Source organism: Phoca vitulina, unplaced genomic scaffold, assembly GCF_004348235.1.
Source record: "Phoca vitulina isolate PV1807 unplaced genomic scaffold, GSC_HSeal_1.0 scaffold19, whole genome shotgun sequence".
Taxonomy (NCBI): Eukaryota; Metazoa; Chordata; class Mammalia; order Carnivora; family Phocidae; genus Phoca; species Phoca vitulina.
In genome coordinates, this window is record NW_022589722.1 from 27,240,733 (window position 1) to 27,258,287 (window position 17,555).

The window sequence follows — 17,555 nt, forward strand, 5'->3', positions numbered from 1 at the left end:
AAAAATTATCAAAATGTTCCTTCAGTGTCCATCAGATACTCCTTATGATAAGAGAATTTAAGACCTGCCTAATAGGCCAACAGTAGGTTTTATGACACATTTGTACCATGTAGCCAGAAAAAAACTAGCATGTGCATCATAGTTGTAAATGAAGGTATTAGGGCCAGATGTGGGCAATAGAATTAGGTTTTTGATTTTTCATTTGATTAGTCTCATATATTTGAAAAGATTTTGCATTAGAATATGGATTTCTGGTTTCCTTTAAGAAGGGAAGGATCTAGCAGATTTGGCCCCCTCTCCTCCAGGGGTACCACAGTCTCCATCTAGAGTCGTGACTGCTTGTTAGAAGAGTTGTGCCTTCCCCACTTCATCCCAGTCGCTCCCTGTTCCTTCCGTGTTGCTTCAGATGCCTAGTCTTTCCCACTCGTTGATACTAACTGCCTGGTGCCTGCTGGCATTTAGCTTACAACACCTATCCATATTATTGACAGGAAAAACGTTCTTTATATATTAGGTGAAAATCTTGCTTTTACATAAAGTGTAATGAATACACATATGGAAGATTATATAGGTTTTATCTGTCTTAGAGTCTCTAATTTTTATATAGTGAACATAGGTTATATGCATAATTTTATAAATCTTGCACAATTGTGGATAAAAGAGTATGAATAAATGTTTAGAATCCAGTATTCAATTTGACTGTGTTTTAATTTTATTAAGAACAATATTAATGGTAAATCCTGGTGGATTTAGTTACTTGAATTGCACTAAACCGCTTAGTTGTGTGATCATTTTTGTTAGTATAGCACACTTGCAGAAGTGACAGGGAATTTTGAGTTGTCTGAAGTGTGATAGCCTTCTCTTTAGAGCATAGTCTGCCACAAGCACATCTGAGGATTGCGTGCACAGCACTTCGGTTTGGCAGGGTGTCCAGGGCAGAGTTGGGTCACTACAAGCATCTTGTCTTTTCCCAGAGTGCTGGAGAAGTATTATTTTCTCTGCACCATGATATGGAAAAGGTTGGAAAGCACTGTGCTAGAGGATGTCCAGATAATCCACGAAACCATTAGAACTTACATACTTTTGACCCTTTGAACAACTCAGGAGTTAGGGGCGCTGACCTCAACACAGTTAGAAATCCACAAAAAACTTGAACTCCCCCCAAAATTTAATTATCAGTAGCCTACTGTTGACAAGAAGCTTTAGGAATAGCATAAACAGTTAACACATATTTGCATGTTATAGGTGTTAAATACTGTATTCTTAAAATAAGCTAGAGAGAAGAAACGTTACTAAGAAACTCCTCTAAGAAATATATATTTACCCAAAAAAACCTGCATAAGTGGACTTGCGGAGTTCAAATGTTGTTCAAGTGTCAACTGTATTTATATTTTGATGTCATTTTAATTATTTCTGCTTTTGTATTTAAGAGGTCCTTGGTATATAGAGCAGTATAATAAGTGAATTATTTAAGGTCAGTGGTCACAGTGAAATGGTTTGTGCGCATAAAAACACATGGAGGTACACATCAAATTTGGTCACTGAACAAAATCTGTGGCTGTCTCTTGGAGGTATTCTGCATACCAACCAAAGAATCCAGCTTAGTCAAACAGTAGCATATTAAATACTATAGTAGTCTTTCTCTCTTTTTTTTTAATTTAAGATTTTACATTATTTTCCTGTCAACACTGAAAGATTAAGTAAAGTTTATACTATATTTGGAGGCTTTTTTTTCCTTAAGATTTTATTTATTTATTTGACAGAGAGAGAGAGAGAGACAGATAGAGAGGGAACACAAGCAGGGGGAGTGGGAGAAGGAGAAGCAAGCTTCCCGAGGAACAGGAAGCCCGATGCGGGGCTCGATCCCAGGACCCTGGGATCATGACCTGAGCCGAAGGCAGACGCTTAATGACTGAGCCACCCCGGTGCCCCTGGAGGCTTTTCTTATATACCAGAAATAACGTTTTCTTCAGGTTCCTGAGTTCATAGCTTTATTCTTTGGAGATTCAGGCTGAATTTTTCATGATACTATTAAAGATATTTTGTGAGGGTTTTTCCTTTTTTTTCTTTTCTCTCCCTCTCTCTTTCCCACTCTCTCTCTTTTTAATGGAAGGGCTACTGGCTAAAAGATGGTATTCTAGGGCGCCTAGGTGGCTCAGTAGGTTGAGCGTCTGCCTTCGGCTCAGGTCATGGTCCCACGGTCCTGGGATCGAGTCCCTCGTTGGGGAGCCTGCTTCTACCCCTTCCTCTGCTTATGCTCTCTCACTCTCTCTGTCAAGTAAAATAAAATCTTTAAAAAAAAAAAAAAAGATGGTTTTTTAGGGACGTCTGGGTGGCTCAAGTCGGTTGAGCATCTGCCTTCGGCTTAGGTCATGATCCCAGGGTCCTGCGACAGAACCCTGTGTCGGGCTCCCTGCTCAGTGGGGAGTCTGCTTTTCCCTCTCCCTCTGCCCCTCCCCCCTGCTCAGGCATGCTTGCTCGCTCACTCTCTAAACAATAAATGGATAAAATCTTTTTTTAAAAAAAAAAATGATTTTTTAACCATTTCTCTATTCCACCCTAGATGGCCCTCTACCTGACCCATCTATGATCCGTGGCAATGTGCCAAACCAGATGATGCCTCGGATAACTCCACAGCCTGGTAAGTTATAAAAGAAATCCATGTATCTAACCATGGCTTTTTTTTTTTTTTTTAAAGTAAGCTCAATGCCCAACATAGGGCCTAACTAAACTCACAACCCTGAGATCAAGAATCCCATGCTCTATCAACTATGCAAGCCAGGTGCCCCAACCATGGCTTTTTAAAACAGAGTCTCTGGTGTACTACAAGATTATTCTTGCCACCTTGATTCCTGCCTCAACCAGCAGCATGTATCATAATTACCTACTTGAGAAATCAGAACACATTTTGGAGTTGGAGCCCAGGGAGGGAAGAAAAGGGTATTAGAGCATAGGTTGGGTGGCAGGTCACCTAGGTGGCAGAGATACGAAATGATCAAGCATCCATTTAAAGACAACTGGTCAGGGGCGCCTGGGTGGCTCAGTCGGTTAAGTGTCTGCCTTAGGCTCAGGTCATGATCCCAGATCCTGGGATTGAACCCCGAGTCGGGCTCCCTGCTTGGCCAAGAGTCTGCCTCTCCCTCTCCATCTGTCCCCCTCCCCCCCCAACTTGTGCTCACTCGCTCTCAAATCAATAAATGAAATATTTTAAAAAATAATAAAATAAAAACAACTGGTCAAGATGGGTTTTATTCCCAATTATAAAATTTTATTCAGAGAACATATGTTAATTAATTAACAGTGTCCTTCTGTGGCTGCTGTGATTAAAACAAATTCATTCACAGTTGAGAGCAGATTCCTTTATTTGTTCTGATAAAATGTTACAGAATCAGAATTCATTCTTTAGTTCTCCAGTGAAGGTATTCAGACGAAATATTTTGTACTTACAGGTTTGAATCAGTTTGGCCAGATGAGTATGCCCCAGCCCCCAATTGGACCCCGGCAAACCTCTCCTCTTCAGCACCATGGACAGTTAGCTCAGCCTGGAACTCTCAACCCAGTAAGTGTGTCGTCTTTGGGTAATTATTTGGGCCTTTACCTAACATTTAAAAATCCTTTTTATTTGTCTCTACTTTGTAAACAACAAATCTTACAGTTGCTTAAATAGCTAACTGTAAGTGATTAACCTTTAACATTGATTTTTTTCTGTAATTCTGTTGTATTTGGCCCTTATTGATAAATGATTATATATGTGTTTTAGAGATGAGAATAAATAGTTATTTTTTTTTTAAAGTGGAGTAGGAGAAAACTAAACCATATACCACAATTAGGCAGTAAATGCTATAATCCCTAATTTTCATCTATCTCTTTTACCAACAAATTGTATTTAGAAATTTATCCTACAAAATTCATCACTAAGGAACCAAAAGGATATAATTTGGAGAAAATTCATGTTAAGGATCTTATATTACGTACTCTGTTTTTAAAAACAGGCCATATCCTGAATGTACAGTAGGGGATTTGTTATGGTTAAATTATGGTACATTTGTAAATTGGAATGCTCTGTAAGCAAAATTTCAACTTACATGGTGGCATAAAAGCTGTTTATAGCTTTAAATGAAAAACCAAGTTTCTGAAGTATATGTATTAGAGGATCCAATATAGTTAAGAACTCTCTTGATTATAATCTGTATAAAATAAACACTAAAAAAAAGATTTATTTCCAAGTACAGCCCATGGTCTACATACTAGAAAGTTGGTAAGAGCAGCCAGTCACCTTTCCCTGGAATCTCAATATTTAGTATCCTGCACACTTTGATAGTTGCCTCTCTTTTATAATGTGCATCAAACACAGAACCTATCCAGACAGGAAACTGTCTCTTGCAAGAGTGATGTAGGGGCAGTTGCTTGGTTCTAGAGACTGGAGGGAGAAGAGGGACTCTGAGCACTCACTGCTCGTTATGCAAATTCTAAGGCAATCCACCTTTCCATGTTAACCCCAACCCTTATGCTTTCAGAATTAGTGCCTTTAGTCCTTGAGCACCAGACTGCCATGTTTAAAAGATAAATACCTTTCTTAGATTATGACGTTTTTGGCCTTTGTTTTTCCATAATTCCTTCCTCTATTAAAGGCCTATATTTGTTTGAGGGAATTTTAGAAATGAAATTTAATAATCCTCAAGCACATTTCCACTAGAGAGTGCCCTCATGTCCCCTTCCACTCAATCACTGTCTCCTTTAGACAACCGATGCCGTGATTTCTATCACCATGGATTAGCTTTACCTGTTTTTCAACTTCATATAAATGGAATTATTCAGATGTACTCTTGTGTCTGATCTTTTTGGCTCAGTATAATGGTTTTAAAGTTCATCTACATTGTTGTTTATGTCAGTAATTTGTTCTTGCTGAGTAGTATTCCATTTTGTGAGTGTGCCACAATGTGTTTATTCTTTATTATTGATGGACATTTCGATTGTTTCCAGTTGTTGACTTTAATGAATAAAGCTACTATAAACACTCCCCCACCCCAAAAAAAGAAATGTAACAATCCTCAAATACTTGTGGACCATGAATGCTACCAAGTTCAGCCACAACTTTTGTAAGATTTTCATTGTACCTATTACAGAGTCTTACGATTTGTGCTACTACAACATCATTACATGAACACAGACCTCGTGAAGGTGTAATTCACTGTCACTTAACAAACAGTATGCAAAGAGCAGTTACCTCTGTACCTTGTCAGGTGCATTTGTATATCAGGAGAATTGGTTTGTCAGTAACCTCCTGTAATTGCTTTAGAATAGGCTTGGGTCAGCTGTAAGGCTGTTCTCCATTATCTTTGCATGCACACTTTCTTCCTTTTCTACCCCACTTTCCCCTCAGCAGAGCCATAGCAGTTGTGATTCTAGCTGTAGTAGAATAACCATAATGAAGCAATTGGTGCTCTGTTTTTGTTTTTTTCCCCCTATGCAGCCTATGGGCTATGGGCCTCGCATGCAGCAGCCTTCCAACCAGAGCCAGTTCCTTCCCCAGACTCAGTTCTCAACACAGGGAATGAATGTAACGAATATGCCTTTGGCTCCGTCTGGCGGGCAAGCACCGGTATCCCAAGTAGGTCTCACAGATGGGTTTTTTCCACCTGTTTTTGTGATTCTTTAAACTTCTCTTGATCTAGGTTTTTACAGGAAAGGGTGGCAGCAAATAATGGGTGAAAATAGATGGTTTTAAGTTTTTGTTTTTTTAAAGATTTTATTTATTTGACAGAGACACAGCGAGAGAGGAAACACAAGCAGGGGGAGTGGGAGAGGGAGAAGCAGGCTTCCTGCCAAGCAGGGAGCCCGATGTGGGGCTCGATCCCAGGACCCTGGGATCATGACCTGAGCCGAAGGCAGACGCCCAACGACTGAGCCACCGAGGCGCCCTAGTTTCTAAGTTTTTAATAAGAGCAGTTATGGACATATGGTATTCTGAACATGAAGAGATTAGTTGAAGTAGCAGTGCTGCAATTATAATTGTTACAAACTAGGAAAGAGATTAAATTGATAGTTGTAACCATTTTTTATAGTAGCGAACACTTCTTAAAATGGAATCTTAGGAAAATGTATTGAACTTGTGTAATTTGCCACTAATTAGAAACACAAAAATAAAATGAACTATTGCCTAAAATTAAAAAAAAAAAAAAAAAAAAATGGAATCTTAGAACTATAATGCAGAAGAAAGAACTGTGGCTAAAGAGCATCACCAGGCAGAAAATACTGTGTACTCAACTGTGCCATGCCCCTGAAGCAGCTGAGGCCATTCTGGTGTGGGTTGTTTTTTTGTTTTTGTTTTGGTGAATTTTTTTGAAGTTTCCTTAATTAAGTACATTGGATTATCTGAAGGTATGCCCCCAGTAACAGGATTTTTGACACATTTTTAAATGGAAGCATATTGCATATAGTCTGCCTGTGTAAATATTTCTTTTATTGTGTTCTCAATTGTCATCTTATGTTTCTCATTTAACAGGCACAAATGTCCAGTTCTTCCTGCCCTGTGAACTCTCCTATAATGCCTCCGGGGTCTCAAGGGAGCCACATTCACTGTCCCCCTCTCCCTCAGTCAGCTCTGCATCAGAATTCACCCTCTCCAGTACCTAGTCGCACCCCTACGCCTCACCACACTCCCCCAAGCATAGGGGCTCAGCAGCCACCAGCAACAATTCCAGCCCCTGTTCCTACACCTCCAGCCATGCCACCTGGGCCACCGACCCAGGCCCTCCATCCACCTCCGAGGCAGACACCTACACCACCGCCGACGCAGCTTCCTCCTCCAGTTCAGCCTTCGCTTCCTGCTGCTCCTTCAGCTGAGCAGCCGCAGCAGCAGCCTCTTTCACAGCAGAGCGCCGCGGCATCTGCCCCCACCCCGACGGCGCCGCTGCTGCCCCCACAGCCTTCGACTCCAGTAAGCAGAGATCTGGGTTTCAGCAGACCCTCTCAAATTGTACTGTAGTGTTAAGATTATTTATATGCCGGTTCTATTCTCTATTGTGTTGTTTCCCCTGTTAAACTAGAATTAGGACTTTCTTTTCTTCCTGTTCTTTCTTCCCAGGATAGTACCTAGCATAGAGGGAGCTCAAAGACTTTGTTTAGGTCTGACGTTGACCATGGTATGTTTTGTGTTGTGTTCTGAGACTTGAAGGCATATAACCAGGGTGACAAGAGGAAAGAGTCTGTAGTATGTTTAGTGTACTAAACAAGTTTTCTGTTTATTTAAAGAATCTTTTTCAAACAGTCTGAACTGTAGTATTTGAGAGTGAATAAACAAAACCATAGATTTATGAATTTTTGTGGTCCTAGCCAAGGTTAGAAAATCATGACCTAAGATAAGTATGGGCCTGGAACAGTCTGTAGCTTCCTTGTGAGAGGCTCATTATGTACATAACAGAAATCCAAGTTCACATCTAATAGTGCATCCTTACTGATAGAATTCTCTGTGTCAAGGCTCAGAACTTTCTGCTTGCTCACTGATACTTATATTTTAGTTCTCTGTCATGTTGGTGAACAGAGAAGTCCCATGAATCATAGCTACTTCATGAAACACTTAAGTCAGCAACTGGTTCATCCCACCCTCTGATAGGCAAGGAACAGCAGAATTCAGAAAGGAAACTTTTGATTAGGGTAGTTCCTGAAAATACTAACTACTCATGAGGTTTCTTATTGGAAGACCTAGGAAAATGAGAGATTGCTCATTATCCCATTAGAATGTGGTGATTCAAAACAGCCACTCAGTATGGGAGTTCATTATTTGCTGTCTACTTTTTCTGTACACTTGCAGCCTTTCCTACTGGAAAGTTAAAAACAAAACAAAATAACTAGTCAGTCTTTCATTTCTTTGGATTTCTCTATAAACGTGAGCTCCTCTGAGGAAGTCATCTCTGAGACCCCAGCCCTCACACTGCTACAGAATGACGGCTAGCGCAGGAACTGTTGAGTGTCTCTCATGTATAGCCGGCCAGCCAGCCAGTGTTTGCAAGTCCTCAGTCTTCTGTTCTGAAGCAGGGTTTACTTCAAGGGAGTGAAATAGGCCGAGTACCTGAAAGCATCATAAATGAATATAATGAATAAGGAGTCTAGAGATAGGTGGTTAATCATGCCATCTTGTTGTGGAGCTTAAACTGTGGTTGTATAATTGGCAAACTTTTGTGTGTTTTCCTCTCTTTCTGCCCAGCTTTCCCAACCAGCTGTAAGCATTGAAGGGCAGGTATCAAACCCACCATCCACTAGTAGCACAGAAGTGAATTCTCAGACCATTCCTGAGAAGCAGCCTTCACAGGAAGTGAAAATGGAGGCAAAGATGGAAGTGGATCCACCAGAACCAGCCGATACTCAGCCAGAGGATATTCCAGAGGTGAGAGCAGGGCCAGGACTGCCGTTGGTTAGGGCCTCAGTCTCGGAACCCAACTTAGCATTCTGATAATTAGGTCTCATTTCACTGATTTCCGCATGAGGAAATGGTCTTTGGATAGGTCTCCAGGACAGGGTAAATAAGATAATGATCTTGTTGCTTCCTGGTGGCGAGTCTTTGGAATACTAAAAATATTTACCTTGTCTTTCAGACTAAAGCAGAAGACTGTAAAATGGAACCTACAGAAACAGAAGAGAGAGGCACTGAATTAAAAACTGAAACAAAAGAGGAGGAAGACCAGCCAAGTACTTCAGCTACCCAGTCATCTCCAGCCCCAGGACAGTCAAAGAAGAAGAGTAGGTCTCTTAGGCTCTCTGTTCCTAGAGGCAGGGAAAAAAACCGGAGACTTTGAGTAGAATGGGATTAAGCTTCTTGGGTTTCTGAAATTGATTTTAGTGTGATTTCATTAAGCTTAGAGCCCTTTTGGCCTGGTATCTGGGTTATTACTAATGTTGGGGAAGACTTTTTTTTTTTTTTAAAGATTTTATTTATTTATTTTGACAGACAGAGAGAGGGAACACAAGCAGGGGGAGTGGGAGGGGGAGAAGCAGGCTTCCTGCCGAGCAGGGAGCCTGATGTGGGACTTGATCCCAGAATCCTGGGATCATGACCTGAGCCGAAGGCAGACGCTTAACGACTGAGCCACCCAGGCGCTCCTGGGGAAGACTTTTTCTTTTCTATAGGTGCATTTCCTTCCTGCAGTCATTGGGTCAGTCACACCCATCATTTCTTCAGGGTTGGGTGTTTAATAACTTCTCAAAATTTTTTTTTCAGAGGAGAAAAATTGTTAGATATCCTTGACTGAAATGCAGGAAATAATAGCAGTGATAATAGTACTGTTTATTGTTAACCTCCTGGGCACCAGGCATTGTGCCACCTGCATTGTCTCGTCTAAAAACTTTACAACAACTCTGAGTTACTGATCCCTGTTTTACAGGCAGGGAAAACCTGAGGCTCAGCAAGGTTAAGTAGCTTGCCCCAGCTTACTCAGCTGGTAAGTGAACCCAGGCAGGCTGATTCAGAGTCTCTGCTCCCAACCACCTCTTAAATATTAATGAGTCAAGCCGAGCAAGCAGCTCTGCTTAATATAGAGTGTTACTCTCTTTAGTTAATTCTCACAAAAATTGATTTACTAACTACTTTAGGACTAGAACTTCTCATGGCTCTTAGTGATCCCTTCTATGGCAGAGGTAGGACTTTTCTCAAGGGAGGAGTCTGCTGGCTCCTAAAGATGGTATATATAAAGGTGTTCCGTTAATATAATGCAGTTTAACATGTTGGGGTTAAAACAATTACTTAAATAAGGTTTATATAACTGAGATGTTATTTTAATAGAGGCTGCAAAAAACCCAATCTTCCTGTTAGGAATCTGTCTTTAAAACATCTAATTTCACAAGTTTGTTCAAATTTTGTTTCTTTTGAGTACAAGCAGATATGAAAAACAAAGTATCCTCTCCCTTCTGTTTGTTCATTTTTTTCATGGTCGCCCCCACCATGAAGTGAAAAATATCTAAAGTACTAACAAATATCCCCTCCTGAAGATAAAAATTATCTCTTGGAATGTTTTTTTGACAAGTCTGTTCATAAATTTTTGGAATGCTTAGGATTCTGTTTCTACTTGGTCAAGACTATCTTAACTGAATTTCTGACTGAAAAATTAGCTGAGCCATGAAGGGTGTTTAAAGCTGACTAGACATGGTGTTTTAAAGGTGCTACCTGATGCAGACCAGGAATTAGAAGTAGGAAGTGTGTCCTAAGTGATACCTTCATGGAGATAATGTAGGCAGATTTGTGTTTTGTGGTTTGTATGATATTTTCATAGCTTCAACTCAAGCGTTTTTTTCTTCTTTTGCTTCATTGATAACTAATTTTAAATATGCTCTTAAGTTTTCAAACCAGAAGAGTTACGACAGGCACTGATGCCTACTTTGGAGGCACTTTACCGGCAGGATCCAGAATCCCTTCCCTTTCGTCAGCCTGTGGACCCTCAACTTCTTGGAATCCCTGTAAGTATGTGGTGGTACTTTCGATTTTTTTTTAATATGTTAACAGCTTTATTCAGATATAATTCACACATTATACAAGACACCCATTTAAACTGTACAATTCAATTATTTCTGTGTATTAATAGGATTGTGCAACTGTCACTAGTCAATTTTGGATCATTTTCACCACCCCCAAGAAGAAACCCCATGTCCATAAGCAGTCACTCCCATTTCCTTCCCCCATCCAACCACTAGTCTACTTCTGTCTCTATGGATTTGTTTGTTCTGGACATTTCATTAAATGGAATTAAATAGTATGTGTTGTTTTTTATGACTGACTTCATTCAAGGTTCATCCATATTATAGCATGAACTTATACTTTGTTCCTTTTTGTGTCCCAGCAATATCTCTCTGTATGGCTATATCACATTTTGTTTACCCATTCGTGAGTTGATAGACATTTTGAGTTGTTTACACTTTTTGGCTATTGAGGGTAGTGCTGCTGTGAATGTTCATTCATGTACAAAATTTTGTGTGGGTGTATGTTTTTGTTTTGGGGGGGATATACCAAGGAGTTTGATTACTGGGTCATACGTTTAGGATTTTGATTACTGGGTCATACGTTTATTTATTTTGTAGAAAAGATGGACTAAATTAGCTTCATCTGCTTCTAAAGTTGCCTTTCTACACCAGGCTGCTGGCAGGCTTCACTTGAAGCTTCTAAGTGGTATTGGATAAGGCAGTGGAGTGCTTACAGAGGCAAACTCCATTAGGAACTTCTTTTTTCCTATATTTTTCTGTGGTCTTAGATCACTGATATTCACTGGGCTTAGTTTTCTCATCAGGCCCTTTTTAGTACTAAAATGTTAAGGTTGTTTGACTTACTGGTCATTAAATGGATGGCACATATACTATGGTAGAGTATCTGGAGTTGTTTCAGTAGATCATCAGCCTACTTTCCAGCCTACTGTGGAAAGTCTACATAGTAGCTCTCTTATTTCTGCTGTCTGAGCTGCTTCATATCTCTGTAGACTAGTAATTTAAAGAAGTGATGGGGATGGCTGACTGGCTCAGTCGGTTGAGTAGCCGACTCTTGATTTCAGCTCAGGTCATGATCCCAGGGTCCTGGAATCCAGCCCTGTGTGTCAGGCTCCATGCTCAGCGGGGAATCTGCTTGAGGATTCTCTCTCCCTCTTCCCCTCCCCCCAGTTGACACACTCGCTCATGTGCTGTCTCTCTCTAAATTGAATAGATCTTTTAAAAAAAGTGATGGCCATCAGTCAATTTCTTGGACATAACAGGTCAAAGACTCAACTTTTCTGGAAAACTCTCATGATGATAATAGGACACACCATCTACCTTAAAACATACTGAGACTTTGAGGTAATGTTTCTCGGTGTCACTTACCTTTCTAGGATTACTTTGATATTGTGAAGAGCCCCATGGACCTTTCTACCATCAAGAGGAAGTTAGACACTGGACAGTATCAGGAGCCCTGGCAGTATGTGGATGACATTTGGCTTATGTTCAACAATGCCTGGTTGTATAATCGGAAAACATCTCGGGTATACAAATACTGCTCCAAGCTGTCTGAAGTCTTTGAACAAGAAATTGACCCAGTAATGCAAAGCCTTGGATATTGTTGTGGCAGAAAGGTAAGAAATTTTTGCACGGACAAGAATTACTAAAAACTTGACTAATTAGAACCCTGCATCATCAGATTGTAAACTTACTGGAGTAGGACTTTGGATCTTTTTCACCTGTGGGTGCACAGTGCCTGGCATGTGCTGGTTTTCCCATGCATACCAATTCACATGGAGCTCATCTTATCCTGTTGAGTTTTTTGCTGAGTGGTTGAAGGACATGACTGCTAAGCTTACCTCAGAGTGGTGAGCTAATACAGTACTGTAGTCCCTCCTTATCTGTGGGTTTCCTTCCCCTGGTTTCCGCCAACCACGGTCCAGAAACAGATGCTCCACCTTCTGACATACTAGCAAGAGGTCAGTAGTAGCCTTTGTTGTGCTACACTGGAATACCTACATCACTGACTTCACTTCATCTCATCACCTAGGCATCATAGCATCACAAGAGGGTGGGTACAGTACAGTAAGATATTTTGAGAGAGACCACAATCACATAACTTTGTTTATAGTATGTTGTTATTGTTGTTCTATTTTATTATTCGTTATTAATCTCTTAACTGTGCTTAATTTATAAGCTAACTTTATTATAGGTATGTATGTATAGGAAAGAACATATTACATATAGGGTTTGGTACTATCCACGATCTTAGGCATCCACTAGTGTGGTCTTTGCCTGTGGATAAGTGGGACTGCTACAGTATACTAGAATGGTTTTAGTTCCGTGTGTGCTCTTGGAAACTGAATTAGCCCATTATATAAATGAGAACTTAAGAATTCAATGACTTTCATTTCTGATCTGCCATTATGAATATTCTAGCTTGTCTTTCAGGCCTGTGTACTATTTAACAAATGGTTTCTATTGCAGTTGGAGTTCTCTCCACAGACACTCTGTTGCTATGGCAAACAGTTATGCACAATCCCTCGTGATGCCACTTACTACAGTTACCAGAACAGGTAAGCTTGACTATGTGTGGACCATGGTCCACGTATCCGTGTGTCCAGGGACTGCATGCGGATGGACCAGCACACATACATTCATGGTTCATGTGTACCTTGCTTGAAAACAACTGTACAGCACAAGTTCTGGTCTTAGCATTCTGCCTTTGTTTGAAGAATCAGTACAGTTTTCTAGCAGAAAGTAGCCTTGTGTCAGTTGTCTGGCCCCTTATTTTTACAAGGCAGGAGCCCAAGTCCTTGAGAGGTTAAACAACTTTTTGTGAGTTGGTGGCATAGATGGGACTCCATCCCAGCCCCCACTTCTCATTGCCCTTTCTTTTCACAGCTTACCACGCAGCCTGAGGCAAACTGAGAAAATTTTTAAACGAATTAGTCTTTTCTTGTCCCTGAAATTGCTGCAGTCTATCTCCTTCCCAAAAACTCTCCAGAAAAGTTTTAGCCAGAAATTTGTTAGCCAGCTGTTATCTTTTGGGAAATGTTTCCTTTTTGTGTGCAGCCTATCACTAAGTTGTTCTTCTCAGAGCATATGAAAACAGAGGATTTCAGAGTTTTTTGCTTTGCCTCTGTTAAGCAAATAAAAAGGAGCATCTCCAAAAAATAGGTCTGTACCAGTGGATGGTAGAGTTCTAATAAATTAGGGACCTCTGCCTTATTTTCTCCTGGCCAAACAATGGCTGTAATCACACAGATGGCATTCATTAATCTATCTTAAGCATGATCTGTCTCCTATTTTCAGTCATCAGCCTACAATATAACTTGTGTAGGATGTTTATTTGGGGCTCTGAGACAGTCATAACAAGGCTGGGCAGTTAATATTCTTTAATAAAACCAAGCCCATGGTGGTGGTTCTTGCTGAACTTGTGTGCTACAGTTGCATTTCTAGCTTTGAAAAAGTCACTTAAACTTTTTGTTTTGTTTACAAAAAGTTAGGTGCACTCTCCTAATGCTTTGTTGTAATCATTAGAATCCACAGTTTTTCACTGTTAATACCTAGGAAAACTGAATCAAGTTGTTAAAAGCACTTACGTTTAAAAAAAAAAACAAACAACTTGCATGAAACTTTGCTCATGCTGCAGTCTTGACATACGTTTTTTGGATTTTTAACATCGGTGTGCAGTGTTTATAATCTTTGTACCTAAGGAACATGTAATCATGTGCCTGCTCGCACCACTGCCTTTCTTTTTGCCTTTTCAGCTATGTCAGTTGATGGCTACAATCAGTATTTAAGCACTTGTGCAGATTTTTTCATTGAAAACAAAAACACAAAAATTTTAACTGATGTGGCTTCCTTGGGATCAAAAAGAAATTTTGTGGGTTTTTTTTCAATTCAGGGTTGTTTTTAGGTGATTGCTTCCTGGTTCTGTATCCATAGTGGATTTTTATTTGTTACTTATTTTGTTGTGGAAATGGGGAGAAGTGTGTTGATTGCTATGTTTCAGTAATAGAGTAGCAATTCTTCTCTCTCCAGTATATTTATCCTTCCTCCTTTTGATTATTTGCATCAAGTAGCATTAATTACTAAAATGAAAGAATGTAGGTCTGTGTAAGTGAAACTTTTTTGTTTTATTTGCTGAAATCATTTGCTACTTGTGATCCCATTTGAGATATTTAATGCTAATCTGTGCTTTGCCTTGGCTTTCTGCTTTGTGTTGTCTTGTCTTGCTTTTATGTTTTTTGTTGTCCTGCAATCCCTCATTTCTTCGTTTGTTTTGTGTTTTTTTTTCTCCCTCATGCTTGTCGTTGTCTGCACTTGGCTTTGATTGCAAAAAACAAAAAACAAAAAAACAAAAAACAAACCAAAAAAAAACCCAAACTGTGGGGCCCATAAATCTGCATCATTGAATGTCCTTGTCGCCGTTGATGACCTGCTCTCTGCTCCCGTCCCCCTCCTTGGCCTGCTGTGATTGGTGGCTTCGTTGCTTGGCTTGGGCTGTGTTGTGTGAACGGAACAGTTCACCCCAGTATGGCCTTCTTGCCGACAGGTATCATTTCTGTGAGAAGTGTTTCAATGAAATCCAAGGGGAGAGCGTTTCTTTGGGGGATGACCCTTCCCAGCCTCAAACGTAAGTAACTGCATTATTTTGGAAAGTGCTGTCTTGGTTTGTTGTCAAGTGGTTATCCTTAAGCTGCTAGGTGGTCTTGGGTTACACGGCCAGTATAGTAGCCATTAGCCACAGTTGGCTATTTACAAATTAATTAAAGGAAATAAAGTTAAAAATTCACATTTCAAACGCTCAGTAGACATCTTTGGGTAGTGGCTGCCATGTTGGCAGGGAACATTTCTGTCACAGCAGAAAGTTTTGTCAGCACTGATCTGGGAAGTATATCAACACTGGACTGGATGTTCATTTTAGATACTACTTCTATAAGGAAACAGCTTCTCTCCTAAAAATTGACAGGTTGTAATGCAAGGGGACTTCGGTATTAACTTTTAAGTTGAAGGGGAATTGAACAAATAACTTCCTTACAGCTTCTCGTGTAGGTTATCAATCCTAAATCACTATAATCATTGAGAATCATTCATTTCACATTACGGGTTTAGGCACTTATTAGAGTGGCCTAGAAGAAGGAGACTTGGTTGGGCTTTTGCAGTCTCTCAAGCTGTTACCGTGTGTGGTGAATGCCAGGACAAATTTTCAAACATAGCCTAAATCGGCTAATAGCTCTCCTGATTGCTAAGATGTAGTTAGACACTGTGTTTCAAGTGTGTACTGTTTCAGGAAGAAAGAACTATTTGGTGTGCTTTTAATATTCTTCAGTTCCTTCTTTCCTGGTTTAACCTATAATAAACAGAAGCAGTTCAGAACATTCCAAAAAGTGTGGAATTGTTACACTACTAGTAAAAAAATAGGGCTTCTGAGGAAAAACTGGTTAATTTTTCCTTCAGTCACCATTGAACTACAGTATAATAGAGCTGGGTGCTAGTCTGGGGAGTAGATGCTGGGTCCCCTTGAACCTTAAGGAGATTTTCTGACCCTTGGCTAAATAAATCAGGCTGACTAGCTCTAACTAGGTTCCTTCTATGGCAGGAAAGGAAGGTAGCCTTACCATTGGTACGGCTGAGTGGCTTCCCATAACATCTAAACCATAGGACAGTGAATCTCTTAGACTAAAGGGCATAGAAACCCCTTTCCAATTCTATAGGTCTATAGTGGGCCTGATAGTCTGCATTACTGATAAGCTCCCGGTCCTTCTATGCCTCTGGTCTTCAGAACAGTCTTTGAGAAGCAAGGACTTTGGCCATTTAGAGAATAATCTCTAGGCTGTACCGAGTAGGAAAGAGTTTAAATGTGGAGATGTCCTCATTTTTGTGAGGAGGAATCACAGTAGTCAAAGTTGGGCCTCCTCAAGTTTATTCTAGGTAGAGAAGGTTAAGACGTGAGCTTCTGTAAGGCTGTGAGCAATGTGGTGTGCTAGATTTGGGGATAGGCCATGTGAAAGTTTTAAAGTGAATATTATAAAGAATTTTTACCCTTTAAAATTTTCTGGGTAACGATAAGTAACGTGAAATATGTATTTTTAATATTGAGATTTTTTTTAATAATATAAAATGTTGTTTGACTAGACTGCCCTGAGAAATGAATATTAATTTTAAATAGGGGTTTAGCTCCTTACATATATCCATTTTTCATAGCTCACTAACATTAAAATATTAAAAGGTGTAAATACTGGGGGCACCTGGCTCTCTCAGTCAAGAGACTTGACCCTCGGGGTGGTGAGTTCAAGCCCCACGTTGGGTGTAGAGATTACTTAAAAATAAAATCTTTAAAAAAGAAAAAAGGTATAAAAACCTAGTACTAAGAGTAGTAGACAAGATTTTATAAGTTCCTGGGTTCTCCATTTCCTCTAAGAGGAAATAGATTTATTATAAAGTCCTTTCCAAAAATGTAGGCATTCCTTTATGTAAATATACATTTTTTGGGAGCCTAGAATGTACCTGTTTAATGTATCTTCAGTATCTTCTTAGAAGATTTAAATAATCCACTTTTACAAGATTTGTTCCTTTGGTTAGAATAGTAGTCAGATTGCTCATCTTTCCATATGCATTTTCTCATTGTGTCCCTCTTTTCTCCTTAGTACAATAAATAAAGAACAATTTTCCAAGAGAAAAAATGACACACTGGATCCTGAACTGTAAGTAGTTGCGCTTGAATAGTCCATATACTTTGATATTCCCTCTTCCTTTCATTCTCTTTGTTTGCATAGCCAGTGCGATCTGAGGATCAATCTACACAACATATGTGCAACACGCATGGTAGAAATTTGGAAGTCTGCATTACAGTTAATATTCATTTACGTTTCACTAAATCCCCCGAATAGTTTGGGCCCAAGTGAAGCTCCGGCCTACTTCTGCTGAGTGTCATGTGTTCCGTTCCTGTTGTCCTGTGCATTTTCTTTTTTTTTTTTTTTTTTTAAGATTTTATTTATTAGAGAGCAAGAAAGCACAAGCAGGGGGAGTGGCAGGCAGAGGGAGAAGCAGACTCCTTGCTGAGCAAGGAGCCCGATGCGGGACTTGATCCCAGGACC

The 17,555-nt window shown here is 39.9% G+C and overlaps 1 protein-coding gene across 1 annotated transcript in view; it reads left to right on the top strand.

Moving 5' to 3' along the window:
• Nucleotides 1-17,555, top strand: part of EP300 (E1A binding protein p300) — an 83,313-nt gene that overhangs the window by 51,030 nt on the left and 14,728 nt on the right. The window contains exons 11-21 of the mRNA XM_032416149.1: nucleotides 2,564-2,641; nucleotides 3,450-3,559; nucleotides 5,474-5,611; nucleotides 6,506-6,940; nucleotides 8,207-8,386; nucleotides 8,595-8,739; nucleotides 10,331-10,449; nucleotides 11,844-12,083; nucleotides 12,937-13,025; nucleotides 15,011-15,091; nucleotides 17,106-17,162. Of these exons, the coding sequence (XP_032272040.1) occupies nucleotides 2,564-2,641; nucleotides 3,450-3,559; nucleotides 5,474-5,611; nucleotides 6,506-6,940; nucleotides 8,207-8,386; nucleotides 8,595-8,739; nucleotides 10,331-10,449; nucleotides 11,844-12,083; nucleotides 12,937-13,025; nucleotides 15,011-15,091; nucleotides 17,106-17,162 (1,672 nt within the window). The remainder of the gene's footprint in view (nucleotides 1-2,563; nucleotides 2,642-3,449; nucleotides 3,560-5,473; nucleotides 5,612-6,505; nucleotides 6,941-8,206; nucleotides 8,387-8,594; nucleotides 8,740-10,330; nucleotides 10,450-11,843; nucleotides 12,084-12,936; nucleotides 13,026-15,010; nucleotides 15,092-17,105; nucleotides 17,163-17,555) is intronic.